The sequence below is a fragment of the Centropristis striata genome, chromosome 3 (genome assembly GCF_030273125.1).
Source record: "Centropristis striata isolate RG_2023a ecotype Rhode Island chromosome 3, C.striata_1.0, whole genome shotgun sequence".
NCBI lineage: Eukaryota > Metazoa > Chordata > Actinopteri > Perciformes > Serranidae > Centropristis > Centropristis striata.
This window is the reverse complement of record NC_081519.1, coordinates 25,376,496-25,397,333: the sequence shown is the minus strand read 5'-3', so window position 1 is coordinate 25,397,333 and position 20,838 is coordinate 25,376,496. Positions and strand designations below refer to the sequence as shown.

Here is a 20,838-nt window from a genome sequence, read left to right as displayed (position 1 = left end):
TATTTTCTTGTTCATTTTAATACCTGGTACAACTAAAGGTCCATTTGTTAGGACAAATATAAGAAAAAAAATATATAACAACAAAAATAGCTCATAAAAGTTTAATTTAAGAGCTGATATCTAGACATTTTCCATGGTTTTATTGATCATGATTTTGGTTATTATCAAGAAAACCATGTAAAATGTCTAGATATCAGCTCTTATATTAAAATCTTATCAGCTATTTTTGTTGTTATCATTATATTTGTCCAAACAAATGTACCTTTAGTTGTACCAGGCATTAAAATGAACAAGAAATTGAAGAAAAAGGGTGGTCTAATCATTTTTTCCATGACTGTAATTCCATTGTGTTCTTTCATAGTTTTGATGTCTTCAGTATTAATCTACAATATTGAAAATAATGAAAATGAATAAAAAACATTGAATGAGAAGGTATGTCCAAACTTGACTGGTGATGTAGGTGTTATTTTGCTATTTTTATTCACAATAATGACATCGTTACTTGCTAGGATTGTTTCATGTAAAACACAGTCTGACAGTTATCGTATCAGTGTCACACCCACAAAAGCAGTTTTTAAACAAACTCCCAGGTGAGCCGAAACTTATTTGAGTAATAAATTCAGTACCTTTGTTTTCTCTTCCAAACTGTCCTATCTATCACAGCTTGCGGACTGACAGACTTATTCAGCTTTGACCTATCTTACTTACCTTAGCTGGACACACAGTGAGGTTTTGCAGACATTTTGGGTATGCTCACTTTCAGTTTTGTATTTTAATAAGATTCTGAAGTTACTGTGTTAGAAAACCACTGAAAACCATTTTCATGTGTCTCAATTCTCACGATAATATTCTAAGAAAAGTAAAACATGGATATTGTATTTCTTTCCTCTTCAGTGTCCTCTAACGGCCCTCCACCCCCCACAAGCCATCTGGACAAGAAGTCACTTGACTCCTTGAGAGACGTGGCTACGCCTGACCTCAAATCAGGCAAACCTAGTGATGTCATCTGTATCGAGGACTAGGCCAGCTCTGTAAAACTGACCCCAAGTCAGAAACTCCCAGGGATGGAATCTGTATGGACGACAGCTGCCCGTCTCTTCCGCCACATCCTCCTCTTTTCTCCTGCTCCTTCCTGACTCAAAAATCGACACAGTCAAAGCTCTCTAAGGCGATTAACTTTTTGATTAATGCAGATGTAACTATCTTAACAATTGCACTTTTATCTTTCAAGGATCCCATACAAGTATGTCAGTAGATATTTGCTTTTGTTAACCCGTGCTGGAGAGCTGAGGATTAGGAGGGAAAAATTGAAGCAGCTTTTTTTTCTGAAAGAGGATTTTTTATTTTCAGCCCAGCGCTTCAAGGCAAAACTCAAGCAAGTTGGCATGACTGAGTATCTGATGCTCTTGATTGGGGCTCATTCTAATCTTGGAATGTCTGTTTTGTTCACGCCGGCCTCGACTTTTTCATCCTGCGCGCGCCCTGTTGCTTTTATCCATCTGCCTATTCACTGTACACTGTGACTGTGCCCACTGGAACTTATTCCCTGTGAAGAGAAGTCGAGTTAAGGACGCCTTCAGTCATAGTTTGATAGGAGATTGGTTTTCTGAGGGCCAATATTGTTACTTTAAATGTGTTTTGTCATTCATGTAGTAACCAGTGGATAAAGTATTGATTTGAAAGCATCAAAAACTATTACCATGTATGCAGTAGCTGGACACAGTCTGTCTGAATCCTCTAAAGACTGCCACCCACTGGTAATTTGGAGAAAGTAATCTCCACAAAAACCTGCAGACACACTTGACTGCAGTACCAGTAACCTGTGAGGGTTGGCTTCTTGTACTGTATATATACTGAGAGACTGCTGTTATTTTACCTCACATAGGTCTAATCATAGTGAAAATATGTACACATACATGTATGAAATCAGAAGCCCGGCTTGACATCGTACACAAAGATCGAGCAGAGAAGAAAAAGCTGCAGGAGTGCTGCAAAATTTTTAAACGCATTTCAGAGAAGACTGAGTATTTCTGTGTATGGTACAATATTTGTGATTCTTATTATATTTGAATGTTAGTAGTGGCTGTAGAGCTTAACCCTGGGAGCCATGACCAGTGGGACTGCACTATCACCAGGAACTCATCTGGTTTACATCCACATACGGGGCTTTAATGTTCAGGCCTAACTGAGAACACAGTCCTGAGTGGAGAGTGGCTTTTTCCCCGCCTCTTACATACATCCCAGGGACTTTTCCAGTCCCCCTTTCATTGTTAGAGCTGAATAAGAACATATGTGCTTATGGCGCAGTGTCACTTTAAGTCTAGTATTTGTCGCCGAAATGAGCTTTTGTTTGCTTCTCTTTATTTTAAGGTAAAATAAGATGTATTTGGTCACTTGAAGAAGATGCTCCAGGATGATTAGTTCTTTAATGCAGTGTGTTTTCTCCACAGAGGTGAAGACTCTATTAGTAGTCACAGTCCAAACCTACATCTGCAGGAATATCCTCTGTGCAGCAGCTTCTAAGGACCAATGTTGCACAGCATTACTCTTCAGATAATGTCTTCACTCCCGGTCTCCTCAGTTACATTTGGGCTCTTTTCAGAGCATATGTTGTTGCCTATTGCTTTACCTGGTGTGAAGACACGTTAGCATGGTACAGCTACATATCTCGTCCATTCCATCTACTACGATTATGTGCTAAAGTGGCAGTCCACTAAGTAAAACAATATTTTATAATTCCAGCTTACTATATTTCCTTTTTTATGAAGGCATTGCTCGAATGTTTGGACTCAAAGTGCAAATTGTTATTGACATATTTATCTTTTTTTTCCAAAGACCTGTGGCATTACCTGTTTGTATTATTATAGCCATTGAAAGCACTTATTTGACTTTGTTGGGATTGGACTAATCTAAAAGAAGGGGAGGTAGTGTTGTACAGAGTTGGTGAGTGTATTTTCTTACTCTCCTTTTGCAGCTTCTAATGGTTGTCCTGAGGTGCTCGAATCTGACCCCGTTTCATTCCGACCCCACTCTCCCATCGTTTCTCACACCACATGCTTTAACTCAGACCTAAAAGTCAGCATCAACACATCATCGGACTGATTTTTAAAGCACCATGAAACGAACCTTGAAGTGCATCACGTCAGTTTTTTGCGCTATTCTTTGTTAGTGTTTACCAGTGCTGGTTTGTTCACTGTGTTTCCGTTCACCACATCGATTACTTGACCATGACATGTATTAGGTTGACAGATAGAACCTCAGAAACATGTAAATACTTGAAAGATTTTTCAGAGATAAGTCCATCTCATACAGATTTATGTATCAAACTGAAAAAAAAAAAGATGAATGTCTGCCGGATGGTGTTGCCATAGAACTGCAGAGTGCACCGTATGTGCTCATTTATCGAAAATCATGTCCTTTTTTCCCTTCTGGAGTGACGACCACGAGACGACGTCAAAAACACAATACTCCAATGAAATGCAATCAAACTGAAGTCAGTATGAATGTAATGTCTGTTAGAAAAAAAGGCTTCAGTCTAATATTATAAATATGTTAACAATGTATGTACATGCTTATTAACATGGCTTCAAAAGCTACCAAAAGACCCTGATAAAAGGCACCTTTGTTGCAGTGAATGCACAGCATGTGAAGCGTTATGACGGTTCACTTTGGGGAGGCGGTAGTGTATCTAGCATTTACAGACAATGAGCTCCAAGCAGTGTTATGGTTCTGATATTTGTGCTGTATAGCAATTTAATGAAAAAGTGAATTGTCATCTTTTTATTTGTATTCTGTGTATTTGTTCAATGTGTTTTAATAAATCTTCTGGACAACAGTAGCACTGTGTGATTGTTCTCTTGTGCTGGATGAAGGAGCATGCATGTGAGTAGCTGAGCTGAGTCGCGGAGGACTTCAGGTTTAATCAAGGCGAGTGACAGACTCGATTTAACCTCGTGTTCATTGTGCAGCGTCTTCCAGCGCTGCACGTCACAATCTGCATGAGCCAGCAGTGCTGTAAATGTGATTAGATGCAGGAATAGAAACACTTGTGTTGTCAGTGAAGGACAAAAATAGCAGACAGAAGCCACTCGGAGAGTAATCCAAAGATAAAAGAGAGAAAAAAAACTGATATTAAGAATTGAAGTTAGAGAAACTCTCAAACTTTAACGTGATTATGCTGCCACAATGGCATCAGATATGACTATGTTCTGCTTTCTCCAATGTTTTATTTTATGTGTTTTTTCTTTCTTTCTTTTTTCTTCTGTCTTTATATATTTTGCAACATATTTCATGAATTTATTATGCTTTATCTTTTAGTTTTTGTTCTGTGCTTTACTTCGCTTCAAGACAAATTTCCCCTGTGCACAATGAAGTCAAAGTTGAAAATTAGCGGTTATAGCAAGATTCTGTGTAACTACATAAATGAGAAACAATAAAATAAAACTGGTTCTTTGGCCAATGTATGGCCCAAAGTAATAAACCAAACTCCAACTAAAAGGGTAATGAAACTGACGTTTTTCCAACTGCAGCATTTTTAAGGAAGTGGGGGATAATTTCTCTGCTTTAATTGCTTCTTATTCTTTTTTGCATCAGTAAAACTTGCAATTTAAGATAATGCACCTTGTCATTATATTTCTTTCCAAGGTGGATACCAGGGTGCTTATTTAGTGTTTTGCGGCACAGTATGTACTCCTTTATAGACACAGACACATAGTTTTATATGGATCAGAAAAAAAAGATAATACATGAAGTCGATGCTACTTTACATTCAGTATATTCATTAAATTTTCATATGTTTCATTCGTGAAGCTCTGACTTTCACTCCATGTTCTCAATATTCTAATGAATTATTTCCTGAACAGAATATAACACACCGCAGTGATGCTCACCGTGTTTGCCCGGGGGCCACTTTTGAAAAATGACAAGAGGCCAGGGGCCAGATCATAAATGAATAATTAAGGGTGGACAACGATTTGGACAAAATATCTAATTGTGATTATTCTGACTGATACTGCAGCTGCGATATGAATCACAATATATTAGAGAATGTTGTTTCCCTTTTTTTCTGTAAGTCACTTTGGATAAAATCGTCTGCTAAATGACTAAATGTAAATGATACTGTTTGCATTTTCTTTCTCTAAATATTAATTGAAAAATATAGATTTTAATGATCATGATGTACCAAAGATTTTTTCCAAAATCTGTAAGATAGTATTTATAGAGTGGGACATGTTTTAGCACCACAACATTGTATATATAATTCAGAATGGAATTTGACACATATTTTGCCTTGATTAAAAATTGCGCCTCCTCCTTGCAATTTTAAAAATTACAATTGCAGATGTTGGGTAACTGTGCAGTTAGACCACCCTTGTTTTATTCACTTTATTGTTCATTTTAATGCCTGGTACAACTAAAGGTACATTTGTTTGGACAAATATAATGATAACAGAAAAAATAGCTCATAAGAGTTTCATTTAAGAGATGATATCTAGCCATTTACCATGGTTTTCTTGATAATAACCAAAATCATCATCAGTATTAATAATATTTATCAGATAAAATGAATAAACATTATAAGGGCCATAATCCAGTTGCAGCAGTGCAACACAGGTCAAGTGTACACAGTAAAGTACAGATTTGAGGGTATTAAGGACATAGTCTGATCCTCTGTTAGTGAGTCTAGGGGATCAAACTATATTTCTATGATTTTTTTAATACAATCTGGCACCTTGTTCACATTCAAAGAAAAAAAAATCCCATTGTGAATCTATTTAGTTTCATTGTGAATTAGGAAAAGATCAGTGGATTGCATGGCAGTCTCACTGATCTGCAGCATTATGATAGATTATATAATTTGTGTAGCATAATGTATATGTTGAATGAATGTTCTTGTATTTTGCAGAAATTTTCTGTCGCAGCAAGGACTCAGCATTAATGGTATGCGCTCTACCAGTGTGAGCGACTGGGATGCCCCAGACCACCCTTTTTCTTAAATTTCTTGTTAATTTCAATGCCTGGTACAACTAAAGGTACATTTGTTTGGACAAATATAATAATAACAACAAAAATAGCTGATAAGAGTTTAATTTAAGAACTGATATCTCGACATTTTCCATGGTTTTCTTGATACTAACCAAAATCATTCTCAAGAAAACCATGGAAAATGTCTAGATATCAGTTCTTAAATTAAACTCTTATCAGCTATTTTTGTTGTTATCATTATATTTGCCCAAACAAATGTACCTTTAGTTGTACCAGGCATTAAAATGAACAATAAAGTGAAGAAAACGAGGGTGGTCTAATAATTTTTTCCATGACTGTATTTGTCTCTATTTCTCTCTTCAATTCTTCTCTGTGTAGATGACCAGAAATCAGTTAGCACCTTTTTCTATTTAAATCTCAGCCATTAATGAGTTTTTCATACAGCTGACTCTAGTACAGTGTGAGGAGGCGGCTTCAGTCAGACACGGAAGTGCTCTGAGAAAGTATTGCCCCTAATTCCTTTTGTCCAGCCCACTTGTTCTGAATAGCTCCCCTGATTGGTACAAATCCGGCCCTCCAGGCTTTCCATTGGCCGCATGCTTGACTTTGTCACTCTGCCATTGGCCGTCTGTGTGTGAGAGCCCTCTCCCTGCTTTGTGCTGCTGTCTGGGCAGCAGCAGGGGTCTGGAGTGTGGGAGGAGGGAGAAAACCAAAGAAAGGACAGAAAGAGACTGGAGGGGCTGAGTGGGGGAAAGGACCCATCTAAAAAAGAGAGGGACAGAGAGGGGAGATAGAGGGAGGAACACAAGCAGGGAGGAGAGACCGGCAGAGAGAGAGAGAGGGGAGGGAGCAGAGAGGGTTACCTCATCAAGAGCTGCTAGTGCACACGGTGCAGGGGAGAAGTTGTGGGAAAGTAAACAGCACAGGAGAATTCCAATCTGTTTTCAGCCACTTGCAGCCCTCGCAGGACACCATAAAGATGACTGTGCTGGACCCGGCACTGTGGTAAAAACTGAGAGTTTATGGGAGGTTTCCAGGATTAAAGGGTCATCAGGGAGTGCCTGAAGCTTCTCGGAGGACATACTACTGAGGAGGTGAGAGGCGTATACATTTGTTGTCCTCTAAACACTTTCCCCCTTTCATTCTGTCTCTGCTCTCTCTCCCTCCTCTCTCTCAGCATGGTTAGCATGTTGCAAAGGCAGCAGCTTTGTCCAAAGGGGGCCATTGATGGAGTGGAGTTGGGGGTGGGTGTGCTGGTTTATGCCTCTCTGTCTCACTCCGACAGCTATAGGAGCAGCTGAGTGGACAAGGGGAACGTGCAGGGAGGAGAGGATGGGAATGGCAGATACCCGTGTGGCCCTTTTGGCAGAGTACACACTATCATGGACGATTAAACCTGAGCCTGCCTCAGAGAGCCGGCAGAGCTACGGAGCGCGAGGCCTTGTTATGATAGCAGCAGATCCTGAGACAGACACCAGGAAGGATGAGCGAGAGATTGGCGGCTCATCCGAGGCACACACCTCTGGCCCGGCTGTTTTTCAGCAGCACTGCTCAGCTCCTCCACAGCCTCAGGCTATAAAAAGAGATCCTCTGGCCCGGGCCAGGCCTTAACCATTCCAGTTTGACGGTTGCTTCCCAGAGTACAATAGCCCCTCCCAGGATGGATTTCACGCTGCCTCTATACTCCCAGCAGAATAGAGAGGGGAGACAGGGAGGAGAGGGGTAAGGGGGGTAAGGGACCTCTGACCAAGTCATTTGCATGTTGAGCTAGACCACTGTTTCTGCCTCACTTGCCGGATGTCCAAGCGCCTTTTTTTTAAAGAAACTCCATGGACTCACTGTATCAGATTTTTGTCCCCTTAGTCACAGCTCAACACTTCCAACAGACATTAACAATCCATGCATGCATGGCCTGAAGCTACCACAAAGACTTCACTATCAATGGGAACCCTTTCCCTTTCTGCCACACACTCACACATTAAAACTTGCACTCACGCAGCCCCATGTACACATGCAAGGCCTTGGTGCTCAAGTACACAATCAGTCATTTGATATCAGTGACACGCCTGCCAAATGTTTAAAGGTGTACTTTACCACACACTGACTGACTGTATCCCTTTGGGAGTGTTAGATAATTAACTAAAAGCAGGAATTCAGGGATGTTTGTAATTTGAGGCTTATCTACAGTACAGTATGTCATTGTCACACAAACATGACTTTTTTTATTTCCTGTAAGCTCCCCTGATAACAGCCTCTAAGGCCAAAGCAACACAACTATAATAGTTTGAAGCAGTGGTGGAAAGTAACTAAGTACATTTACTCAAGTACAATTTTGAGGTACTTGCACTTTACTTGAGTATTTCCATTTTATGTAACTTTATACTTCTACTCCACTACATTTTGAGGCAAATATTGTACTTTTTACTCCACTGCATTTAGCTACCAGCTTTAGTTACTTTTAGATTGAGAACATTAACATTAAATATATGATCAATTTAAAGTGATTAGAATTAAAAAAAAAAAAAATTATAACAGTATATTAAGTAATTAAATGAGCTCTGTCTTTACAACATGAAAATGCTGCTTACATAAAAGCATCAATACAAATAATGTAATAATATATTTAGACTATATATAACAATCTGAGTGGCTCCATTCTGCATAACCAGTATTTTTTACTTTTGATACTTTAAGTACATTTTGATGCTGATACTTTTGTACTTTTACTTCAGTAAGTTTTGGTTGCAGGACTTTTACTAGTGTAGTAGAGGAGTCATTTTACAGTGTGGTATTAGTACTTTTACTTAAGTAAAGGATCTGAATTCTTCTTCCACCACTGGTTTGAAGACATCATCCAACATCTTGAACGTGAGGTTACACTGTATTATAGGTAGTTGCCCAATATTAAAAGGATTGTCTGGATTTTCCTGTTAACAACTGAACTATTTTTATCCAGGAGTGTATTTTCATAGGTTATATCTTAGTTGACTGGCACATTAAAGCACTGATGCAGTTGAAAGCAGGCCTGAGGCTCCCTACCTGAGGCTCTACAAAAACATCAGACAAACACAATGACTGACGCCAAAGGCAACATCTGACTGTGGGAATACACGTTTGGTCACTGCCCCTGCAAAAAACTGATTTATCAGAGACTCTTTACATCTGACATTTTAGATCTACATAAATTTAGTTCAAAATAACTTTTGTTGTTGTGTGCTCTGTGCTGTGTCTCTGTTAAGTGATACCGTTGTCCTAGAGCAAGATCAGGTTTGATTTAGAGGAAAAAAAGTTGTCTTCTCAGCACTCAAATGAAACTTTATCCTAGAGCTTTGAATTTGACTTTTGGTGCCATGTCTCTGCTGCTCAGACCAAGCTCTGCCCCAACTTGCATGTCCAGCCCAGCCGCCAGCAAAAAAAAAAAAATGCAGGCGTTGTATGTGTCTGGAAACATTAATGTGTCAATCAGCAATGGAAACAAGAAGCAATGTGACGTTTATAGGTGAATGTGTGTCTGTCAGGTGGGCAGTAGTAGTGGTGGATAAGACCAAAAACAGAACAAGATTTGAAGCAGAAGTTGTTAGAGCTGGTTTCGTGTCCTGTTATTGAGATTTATAAGAGCTCATTTATCTTTTCGTGCAAATGTTTCATAAAATGATGGTAGTTTTCTCATTATTGTTGTTGACTTTTATCCATAGTGTCTCTTCACAACATCACCCCTCCATCCTCAGCCAGCTCTAGTCTATATTGGCAATAATCTGCCAAACACATACAGTTATTGATAAATTGATTGTTTTTTGTTCTCTACACTCACAAGTCACAATCTTGAAAAATTAACAAAAAGTGTGTAAAAGTGTAAACTAATATCATCAATAAATAAATGGATTCATCTTTTTTTGGATACTTGTCTTACACTTTGCTACTTAAAATATTTATAAGTAAGAAATGTATCATAAAGACTCATCACACAGACTAAAGTCAATGCTTCAAAAGTGTTTTTCTGCAAGATTTTAAGTTATTGAGCTATGAGCAAACACTGGACTTTGAAGGTGAGGACAGACAGAAAGTTCAGACTTTTAATAAATTGGTCTGTTGGTCAGTTTACCCTTTATATTAAGAAACAATTAGAAGAGGAAAAGGATAGTCTGTGTACTAGAATATCTGAAAGATGGACAGATTTTACACAATAGTTGACTCCATGTGTCACGGAGATAACTAAGTCTGTGAAAAAAAGTTTTATTACAGTTCTTTTGTGGCTCTGGAGAAGCTGTGTAAAGTTGGAGATTCTCTCAAAATAACCATGATGACATGTCGGTCTGGGGTTGAAAGGCGTGGGCATTGAACCGTCCGGGAGTGTTTAACTGTTTCTAGCATCAGGTAGGGTTTTCAGTCAAGTCTGACATTGTGCTGCCACCAGCCTCGGACAAAACATGACATCTGTGACATTCTAATAACCATCATTTGTGTCATACTGTGAGATATAACTTGGATTATTTCAGCCTGTACTTGTTGTTTAGATAGTCTGACTCAGCGGATGTAGACTGTTGGTATATATGTGAGTCTGTCATTGGTCACGCATGTCACACTGGATTTTCCCCTCTTCCACTCCACTCCCTCGTCACTGCATCCTGAGCTTAGTGCCACCCAAGATGATTTTAAAGAAATACAAACAACCCAAGACATTTTTGTTTCTAATGGCAGAATGCTAAGGTAGGGCAAGTTTATTTGTATAGAATCTTTCAACAACAGGGCAATTCAAAGTGCCTGACACAAAACATTAAAAGCATTAGAAAGAGACATACAGTCATGGAAAAAAGATTATTAGACCGTTTCTTCAATTTCTTGTTCATTTTAATGCCTGGTACAACTAAAGGTACATTTTTTGGACAAATATAATGACAACAAAAATAGCTCATGAGAGTTTAATTTAAGAGCTGATATCTAGACATTTTCCATGTTTTTCTTGATAATGATTTTGGTTATTATCAAAGAATGTACCTTTAGTTGTACCAGGCATTAAAATTAACAAGAAATTGAAGAAAACAATGGTCTTATAATTTTTTCCATGACTGTATATAAAATGACATTCAAATATAAAAATGCAGGACTGAAAATGAGCAGATAAAATATTTAGGAAAAAAATATAAAAGTACATTCAAATAAATTTAAAAAATTGAAAGCGAGCTGGTAATTTTTAAAAAAAATATCAAATATCAGAGAATTAAAAGTTACAAGGCTGTATTACTGAAAGGCAGTGCAACAGAAAAGTATTGATTTAAAAGAGTTGAGAGTTGCAGCAGACCTGCAGTTTTCTGGGAGTTCGTTCCAGATATGTTTATAGTTTCTTTATATCAGTAATTCAATTCAAAGAGTGGAAATAACACATTATATTGATCCATTACACACAGAATGAAACATTTCATGTCTTAATTTATTTACTTTCTTCTAATTATAATGATTTGGCTTAAATTTAATAAAGACCTAAAATTCAGTGTCTCAAAAATTTGAATATTACAAAAGACCCATTTTATAAAGTATGTTTAATATGGAAATGTTGGCCTCTGAAAAGTACGTCCATCTATATGACTCAATACTTGGTTGGGGCTATTTGACTTGAACTACTGGAAATGGACTTTTCCATCATATTCTAATTTATTGAGTTATTTATTTATTTATAGTTCTGGATGTTTCGTAGCTAAGCAAAAGATCAGAAATGTATTTCGGCCCTAAACCATTCAGTGCTAACAGGCACAGCCAGACCGATGTTGACGAAATAAGAGTTTGGCAAATTGGCACCCTTATAAGTGTGCAGCATTAGCTGTTAGCAGTTCTTATTAACAAAGTACCTATGGATGATTTCTAAATGACGGACATCTGACAGAATATCCTTGTAAAGTGTTAAAACTTTACATCAAATGTTTACAGCCTGGTACAAAATATGCTTTTGGTGTGTATAGCTAGGCCTGTTACAATAATAACTACATGGACATATCGTTCAATACATAAAAATGGACACAATATTTTTTTTTCTGGACTCAATATATTGTCAATATATGCTGCAAATGTTTGACAGGCAGTACAAACTGCTGGAATTTTTTTTCCCCCAAGCAGCCATTTCAGCTGTTTATATGTTATTTTAATAATAAAATAATATATTACATAATGTTTATCTCAGTGAAATTTTTTGTTAACAGAGCCTGAAAGTCTATTTTATTTGTTTTGGTTGTAGTTTATTTAAGTTTTATTTATCTAGGATATTTTAATATTTCTTTTCCACATTTCAATTCTACGGAGCCCTCCAGGGGACACGGGGGGAAAAAAAAGATGGGTGAAAAAAAAAAAAAATGATGGGTGAAAAAAATAAAAGGACGGACTTTTGCGAGATCCCGAGTTACTTTTGCGAGATCCCGAGATAGTTTTGCGAGATCCCGAGTTAGTTTTGCGAGATCCCGAGATACTTTTGCGAGATCCCGAGATACTTTTGCGAGATCCCGAGATACTTTTGCGAGATCCCGAGATACTGACGAAAGAAGAGGAGCAATGGAGGAGCGATATTCGCCTATTTTCCGGCCTTCTAACTGGAATAGCGTCACGAAAACCGCACCAATTTCCCCCAGGATGGTTTTATTTTGTACAGAAAACTAAGACTGACATTTCACAGGCTTGATCAACTCCCCAAAATCAGCGAGTCTGGCGAAAGATTAAAGTAACCGGGCCGAATATACGTCCTAGTGCCCAACGGCAGCCAGAGTGCTTAGGGACCGTCGCAAAAGTGCAACGTCTTTCTTTTCTATTTTTAATAACTCACTGGAAATGCATCTAATAAACACCAAACGACTTCTGATGTGTTCATGAACTCACTGTGGACTTCCCACACCCTTTATTTTCAATACACACCTTTTCAATTCCTTTTATTCAGTGTGTACAATATTTAAGCCTTTTATTTTGTAATAGCTCTCTTGTTTTTATAGATAGCCTATCAACACCAAACCACTTCTGATGTGTTCATGAATTCATTGTGGATTCCCCACATCCTTTATTGTCGTAAAACAAACACTTTAAATTTCAGATACCATTCCTTCCAGTGTGTCACCAATCATAAGACATCTGTAAGACAATGAATAAAAATGTAATTTACGTATTTAATTACTGTGCAGCCCAATTTATATATGACTATGTTCAACAAAAGACAAAGACTGCTCTTAGTATTTTAACTCCTCACTATTGCTTGCTATAGTTGTTCTCGATTTTCTGTTTTGGAAAGCATCACGAGCTGATGGTCAAGTACAGATGCATACTTGTGGCTGTAGTAATCATATTTTTGTTTATTCACTTTGCTTTAACAGCTTGCAATTAATGCTAAACTACCTGAAAGGTTGTATGTGTCATGCTTGAATGACAATTTGCATGCTTGACCTGAATTAACAGCAGCAATTTTGAAGAAAAAGAACAGTGAAGTCAAAATAAAAAATGAGAAATGTAAAGAAATGAATGATGTCTAAGAATCTTGTAAGGGTTTTAAAGGAAAGCAAGAAGCCGTGGAAGCTTCATAGTGAGTTCATGAACACATCAGAAATGTTTTGAAGTCGATATGTAGAAAAACAAGTGAGTTATTAAAAAATAAAAGCCTTAAGTATGAATAGAATATACACGCTTATTGCTCCTTATATCTAAACAACTTGTAAAGGTTTTGCTTGAAACTAAAGGGTTGTGACTGATTCAAACAGCTATCAAATAAGAAAGGCCTTATATATGAAAGAACTATACACACATATTACTTGTGCCTTTAAAAAAGGGGGTTTATTGAAAATAAAGGGTTGTGGGAAATCCACAATGAGTTCATGAACACATCAGAAGTGGTTTAGTGTTGATATCTATAAAATCAATTGAGCTATTACAAAATAAAAGCCTAAGATGTGAAATAATTATATATACTGATTACTTATGCCTTTTAAAAAAATTGAAAGAGTTTTTAATGACAATAAAGGGTTGTGGGAAATCCACAATGAGTTCATGAACACATCAGAAGTGGTTTGGTAGGCTATCTATAAAAACAAGAGAGCTATTACAAAATAAAAGGCTTAAATATTGTACACACTGAATAAAAGGAATTGAAAAGGTGTGTATTGAAAATAAAGGGTGTGGGAAGTCCACAGTGAGTTCATGAACACATCAGAAGTCGTTTGGTGTTTATTAGATGAATTTCCAGTGAGTTATTAAAAATAGAAAAGAAAGACGTTGCACTTTTGCGACGGTCCCTAAGCACTCTGGCTGCCGTTGGGCACTAGGACGTATATTCGGCCCGGTTACTTTAATCTTTCGCCAGACTCGCTGATTTTGGGGAGTTGATCAAGCCTGTGAAATGTCAGTCTTAGTTTTCTGTACAAAATAAAACCATCCTGGGGGAAATTGGTGCGGTTTTCGTGACGCTATTCCAGTTAGAAGGCCGGAAAATAGGCGAATATCGCTCCTCCATTGCTCCTCTTCTTTCGTCAGTATCTCGGGATCTCGCAAAAGTATCTCGGGATCTCGCAAAAGTATCTCGGGATCTCGCAAAAGTATCTCGGGATCTCGCAAAAGTATCTCGGGATCTCGCAAAACTAACTCGGGATCTCGCAAAACTATCTCGGGATCTCGCAAAAGTAACTCGGGATCTCGCAAAAGTCCGTCCTTTTTTTTTTTCACCCATCTTTTTTTTTTTTTTCACCCATCTTTTTTTTCCCCCCGTGTCCCCTGGGGGGCTCCGTACAATTCCAATGTTTAATATTCTTGAGATTAAAAAATTCATTGTTGTGGAAAAGGATGTACTTATTATGCTCTAATATCGTTAAAAATTAAAACAACATTGATACAACAATACTATCGTTTATCGTGATAATTTCTGGGAAAATATATCATCCTAAAAAACGTGTTATCGTGACAGGCCTATGTATAGCTAATTCCCCCTTCATAACAACTGTACAGGGGATTCATTTTTATAAACCCCACCCTTTAAATGATTTAAAGCTTAAAGTTGTGTAAGTATGGGGTTTGAGTGACAGGCGGGTGCTGTCGGGGGTGGCTAACTGCTTTATTGCCAAGATGTTGACAGGCGGAGCCTCCCACACTGAGCATCATTTGGCTCTTCAGAAATCGAGGAGACTACTTCCATATTTTATAGTCTATAGTTGGAACAGTATGGAAAACTATGACAACTAAGTAACTTCCAAAACTTTTAAAAACAACATGATGCACCTGTCCCTTTCACCTTTCTTTTTGTCTCATGTCACACCCTCTGCTCCACTTTCATTGTTTAGAAACTTCTGCATTGAAGGGAATAGGATCCATTGCTTTTGTAGCTTGACCTACACAAAGTCAAGCCATTTTGGCCTCTGTTGCATTGATTTTGTCCATTCCTTTTGTCAGTCTCTCTCTTTTTAAGTCTCCAAACATCATGGAAATGTAATTCTCTATTGCAGGAGTAGCCCTCAGGACAGAAATATCTATCTGAGGTTTGGTGTTCGCCCTTTTCTAACATTGAAATGGTAAGGTGATTAACAAGACACCAATCAAAAAGTCCCTGCAGTCCTTTGAGTAACTAATGACTTTAATTCATTCCTCCTGGCTGTCAGGAGGGACTGCAGCACTTATTATTTATCCTCCTCTACATAAGTTTTGTGTCACAGCCTTTTGCCAGTGATGGATTCTTACGCTAGCTAATCATCATGATAAGGTCACAGAAATAAATAGTAAGATACTGTATAATATTGACTGTCTTGCACAATGGTAGTGTTGAAAATAAAAGAAGGTGGGAGAAGGGAAGAGACTGAGTGAGACCCAGAAATACTGACACACAAAGGCAATTGTTGAGGACTCGGCATTGATCAACCACTTAGTCAAACCCCCTCAGATACAGCCGCCACTTTGTGTTACAGGACGTATCAGTTATCTTTAGAATTATTCAAAGAGACTTTGTTCCATTGAACTTGGACATATTTATTTAATCGGTTTGAGAAGCATTTCCCTTGATAAACTAAAGCATTGTCTGGTTAACACATTCAGGACATTCTTACACTGCAAAAAAAGAAAAGTTGGGTGAACTCAAAATTTCAAGGCAACAAACTTCGATAAAATTTTAAGTTGGACAATTAAACTAAATATTTTAAGTTTTGTTTTTGAGTTTGCTCAACTCTGAATTTAGATTTTTGTCAACTCAACTGTAAGTTGTACCAACTTACAATTTTACATTGTAATAACTTTTAATCCTTACTTCTGCTAACTTGTGCAATGTCCTGAATTGGCACGATTGTAACGCCGCTATGAAATGTCAGCTAATGTTGCAACCACAATTTTGAGTTAGCATTGATACGCTAATGGCTACTCTTGTAGCTAACAAGCAGCGCCGCTAGCCTCAGTTAGCCGCTAGCTTTCGCTAATGAATTTCACCGCTTTCCCGCATTTCACAACAAAGAAATAAGAGTTAGCAGAACTATTGTCCCTTGTTTTGAACCCCAACTTAAAGATATAAGTAACAACAACTCACAAACGTTGTGCTAACTTACATTATTGCCCTAAATGTCAATCATTTATATTTCAAAGTTTTACCAACTTAAATCACTGTTTTAGGCCAAAGATACAAGTTGGCTATTTTGCAGTGTATCTCTCATGAGTCCAGTGCCAAACATGTAGATGTACAAACACTGGGCACTGGACTCATGTGTGCTGTAATACATTACAGCACACATGAGTCCAGTGCACCATTGTGCTGTGAGCACAAATACCAGATGGGAGGTGGAGGTTACTTACTCCCACTGAGTCCTAGACAAATGTGACACCATCAGCACATCTCTGCTGTCGTGGACTGACACTAGTGGAGCTGCTCTCTTCAACAGAGGGCAAGTGAAGGCCAGACAGGCTACTGAAAGAATAAATGTCCCTGAATGTCTTAACAGTGACGGTAAACACTCAAATATGCGTAGATAACCTTCTAATCATGTTGTGTTTACACTGTGATACTATATTCCTCGTGGCCTTTGGCACACAGCCGTTAGAAATTCATTTAAAGTGGAATTTAAAATATTCATAACATTCATAATATATAATGCAATAGACTTGCTTCTTCTGTGTTCTAAAAAGTCTTTGGAAGGGCAACATTATGTTTTAAGCGAATCCATGGAATCCACAAATGCCTGTGAACAGCCTCCCAATCAGATTGTTATGCCTTTTGACAGCTAAAGAAAGATACATTCCTTCTGTTCTCAAGGAGCTGTTTGCAGTTCCTAAATTGGTCGAGTCACATTCGTATCTCTTGATAGGAAGTCCTCAGGGTAGCTGAAGAACGAAGCAGTGCCAGAGGCAGAAATGTCTCTGGCTGGCACTGTTTGTTGTTGTCAATGGTCGGCTGGTCTCTCATTGTCTGCTGAGTGTTTGTGTGCCAGTTCTGTTAGGAGAAACCTTAAGTTGTGGTGCTCTCAGTGACTTTCTGTTGGATATTCTAATGCTGTTTATTCAGTCTCCACCAGCTGCTGCCCTCTGCCACTGTCTATTGATACACCGCCACTGACCAATGGCTGTGAGGTTTGTCTGCAGTTGGTCAAATACAGCACTCAACAACAACAACAGCGCAAAACCCCAACTGAAAGCTTTGAATACAGTTTCTGGTTAGGAATTTTCCTCCAAACCATACAACCACATAGGTTGTTTGTTCCTACCTACTAATTTGACAATTATAGCTAAAAAGGATATGCCTTGTGTAAATATGACATCATATCATTGTAATTGGAGTGGAACTCTTTGATTGGCCTACCCTGATATTTTTCCTAACCTTAACCAATATCACTCCTCACACCAAACTATTGCGACTAGTTTTACCTAGACAGACATTTTCTAGCCACAGTTTCCTCAGTTAGCTACTTGTTATGGTAGTTACAGAAGTTATGTAAAATTTGATGTTGAACGTGACATAGCTAAGCATGGAAGTTAAATTAGTCAAAGTCATTACAAATAACACACACACATAGACACTTTGCTGCTTTGCACATAAAGTATATAGTAATTCTTATCCTAAATTAACTTTATTAGGTATTTTTGTTCTGTTTTTTAGGAACACATGTTACATGTCTATTGTCCGTGTTTGCTTTTTGCACTGTATGTTGTTGTATGTGAGCCACGTCTAAGACGATTTTCTGTCATGACAGACAATAAAGTTTTCTGATTTCTGACATTAACCTTTTGTTTCACTGCAGACACGAAAGATCAGTCTCCTATCCGCCCTTAGTGGACTTTGTTGTTCTTTATACTCCATTTCTTTACATCCATCTGGCTTTACACTCAATAATCCAGAGCTTCTCAATCTTTTATCAGCCAAGGACCCCTTACAAAGTAGAATGTATGTCCCCTGTGATACTATGATGTAACCTATGTTTTATACTAAACTTTTAGTCTTCTACACTACAGTCTTAATTTTGTCAGAGCGAGAAAACATGGATGAAACATTCAAAGATCCTCCCAGTTGTAGATGTATCAGAACAATCAAATATGAACTACTATAGATTAAAACATTTATATTTTATCCATTGAACTATGAAGCTTTTTTCTCTGTGCTCTACTTTTTTGATATGATTTGATCATTTAATTTGATTTTTAAAAGCAGATTACATATTTTTATTGTTTTGTCAAACGAATTATGGTACAAATTGGAGCTGTGATGACATCAGGCAACATAAATCAGATGCCAAGTACCAAGAAGATCCAAATCAGTCATCCAAAACTGCACAATTTGAAAGGAAATGATGTGGAGGGGGAAAAACACCACAAAACAATAATCATTTTTAAAAAACAACTGGAAAAAAAATCCTATCCAGGCAAAACAACTTTAAAAACAAGACATAATATTTGAGGTTGTTAATGAGAGTATATATTGCAAATGTTTGACCTGGCATACCACCCATTAAAGTATGCACATACCTCACTTTCCTCTATTCACATACAATATCCCTCCACTCATTAGCGCATTTGGTACACAGCAGGAGTTTTCAGAGCCCTATGTAGGTCAGGGACAGGGTGTGTAGGAGTTGGTTTCATCTCTATTCTGTGATGTATCTTATTTTCCCCTCAAGAATAGCTTTCACACAGCTCCACTCCCGGGGCTCTTTATTTTTCTAAGCTGGAGTCTGTTTGATGGCTTGTCCGAATGCCTTCCTTCAAAGAAAGTTGCTCAGAATACCTGTCATATTAATTCTGAAGAGGGTTATTTTAAGTGAAAAACTTTTTGGTTACACTTTTGTACTGGCGTTATCAAGCTGAACTTTTACCCACGGCACCAGCTGTCTTGTTGATTGTAATAATGTGAAAATATCAATTATATCTGCAGGATATCAGTTTGGTCTTATGCTTTGCTCAAACCAATTAACTCCAGCGAACAATCATGAATGATTGCTCAGCCAGCATGGCTTTTATCTGTGGAAGTACAGTGGCAATAAGTTTCAATAAAATCTCACACTGATGGTTTCTATAATGCTCATTCTGCTTTCCTCTGACAAAATCCTCCTTTTTTCCCCGAGAATTTATACGAGCTATACCATTGACTGCAAAGCCACGGCCCAAATGACCTGTGAGCTAATCAGTATTGCAGTGACGAATGCAGAAACAATGCTTTCTGAGGCTGAGCAGAAGTTTTTCCCTCTACAAAAGAGTCATTGTTGATGTGACCAACGAGTGGGCCAACTGGAAAAACTGTGTTTGTGGTACAGAGGAGGTGGCTGGGTCCAAAGGCTGCAGTGGCATATCATCCTCGTAAACATGCAGAGAGCTGATTTCGAAAGCAACAGTTTGCTTTTATTTCGATGTAATTAAAACACTTCTTCAACACTTAAGTAGTTAGGTGATTCAGGATTCAAAGCCATTGCTTTTCCCTGAACCACAGAGCTAATGAACACCATGTCCAAATTTAGCTGTCAGGAAGCATTAGTAAAAGATAATGAGAGCAGTAACTCACATCAAGGCAGCCCTTGTATCCAGGTTAAAAAACAAGCACTGACAGTAAATTTTACAGCCGGCCCCGTGTTCAGCCACCTCCACTCCATGCTCTCATTTTCCCAAAGGACCCGACAAAACTGCCCCATCAGGCTCAAGAATGTTCCTGTATTGGAAGCAGTTCAGTGCTAATCAAAATGCAAAGCAGATGCTGGGTTCAGTGAGCGGTACACTAACATGCACAGAACAGAGTCTGTACGTCATAGAAAATCCCCCACTTTGTGTAATAATGGAACAATTACTGTTGCAGCAATTTAGTACCTTGAGGGCATGTGTGTCATTGAAAATTTCCATTTTATTTTCGAAAATATGCTAACAACAAATCTAATTTCCATGATTACAGCTGACAATTTACACGCCCAGCTATTTGTTGTATCATGGGTCCAAATTCATTGCAAAACATATTTTGTGTTTGAATACACAATGCCTGTATTGATTTATCATACATTTTTAATTAATTCCTGGCTGTCATACCTGTTTTCATTGATGAGACAAGCTGAAATTCACCTTTTAGATAATTGAGGTCTGTAATGTTAGGGCACATGTTTTCATCAGTGGGTGTGGGGATATCTTAATTAATCTGCCACTAAGCCTCGTCAGACTCTTTGATTTAACTAACAGTCTTTCTAAGGGCCATATGTCATGTTTATACTGCCAGGATTATACTCTATGCTTCCCTCTCTCTGTGCACCAACTGTAAATTACTTAGTTTTATATAATTCATGTAGCCAAATAGTTTGAAAAAGTTGCTGAAATTATGGTGAATTTATGCACTGCACAAAAAGCACACTCTGTGCTTTAAGTATATCATTTTAGTTTTTTGTTGTCAACACATTTTAGGGG

General features: G+C 37.9%; 2 protein-coding genes across 4 annotated transcripts in view; both read left to right on the top strand.

Annotated features, from left to right (window-relative positions):
• chd5 (chromodomain helicase DNA binding protein 5) overlaps positions 1–3,838 on the top strand; it is a 77,299-nt gene extending 73,461 nt beyond the window's left edge. For both annotated transcript variants that reach the window (XM_059328534.1, XM_059328533.1), the window contains exon 40: positions 895–3,838. In XM_059328534.1, the coding sequence (XP_059184517.1) occupies positions 895–1,022 (128 nt within the window). In that variant the 3' untranslated portion in view covers positions 1,023–3,838. The remainder of the gene's footprint in view (positions 1–894) is intronic.
• Positions 3,839–6,821: 2,983 nt separating this feature from the next.
• arhgef10la (Rho guanine nucleotide exchange factor (GEF) 10-like a) overlaps positions 6,822–20,838 on the top strand; it is a 154,517-nt gene continuing 140,500 nt past the window's right edge. For both annotated transcript variants that reach the window (XM_059328377.1, XM_059328376.1), the window contains exon 1: positions 6,822–7,079. The gene's annotated coding sequence lies outside the window, so the exon portion shown is untranslated. The remainder of the gene's footprint in view (positions 7,080–20,838) is intronic.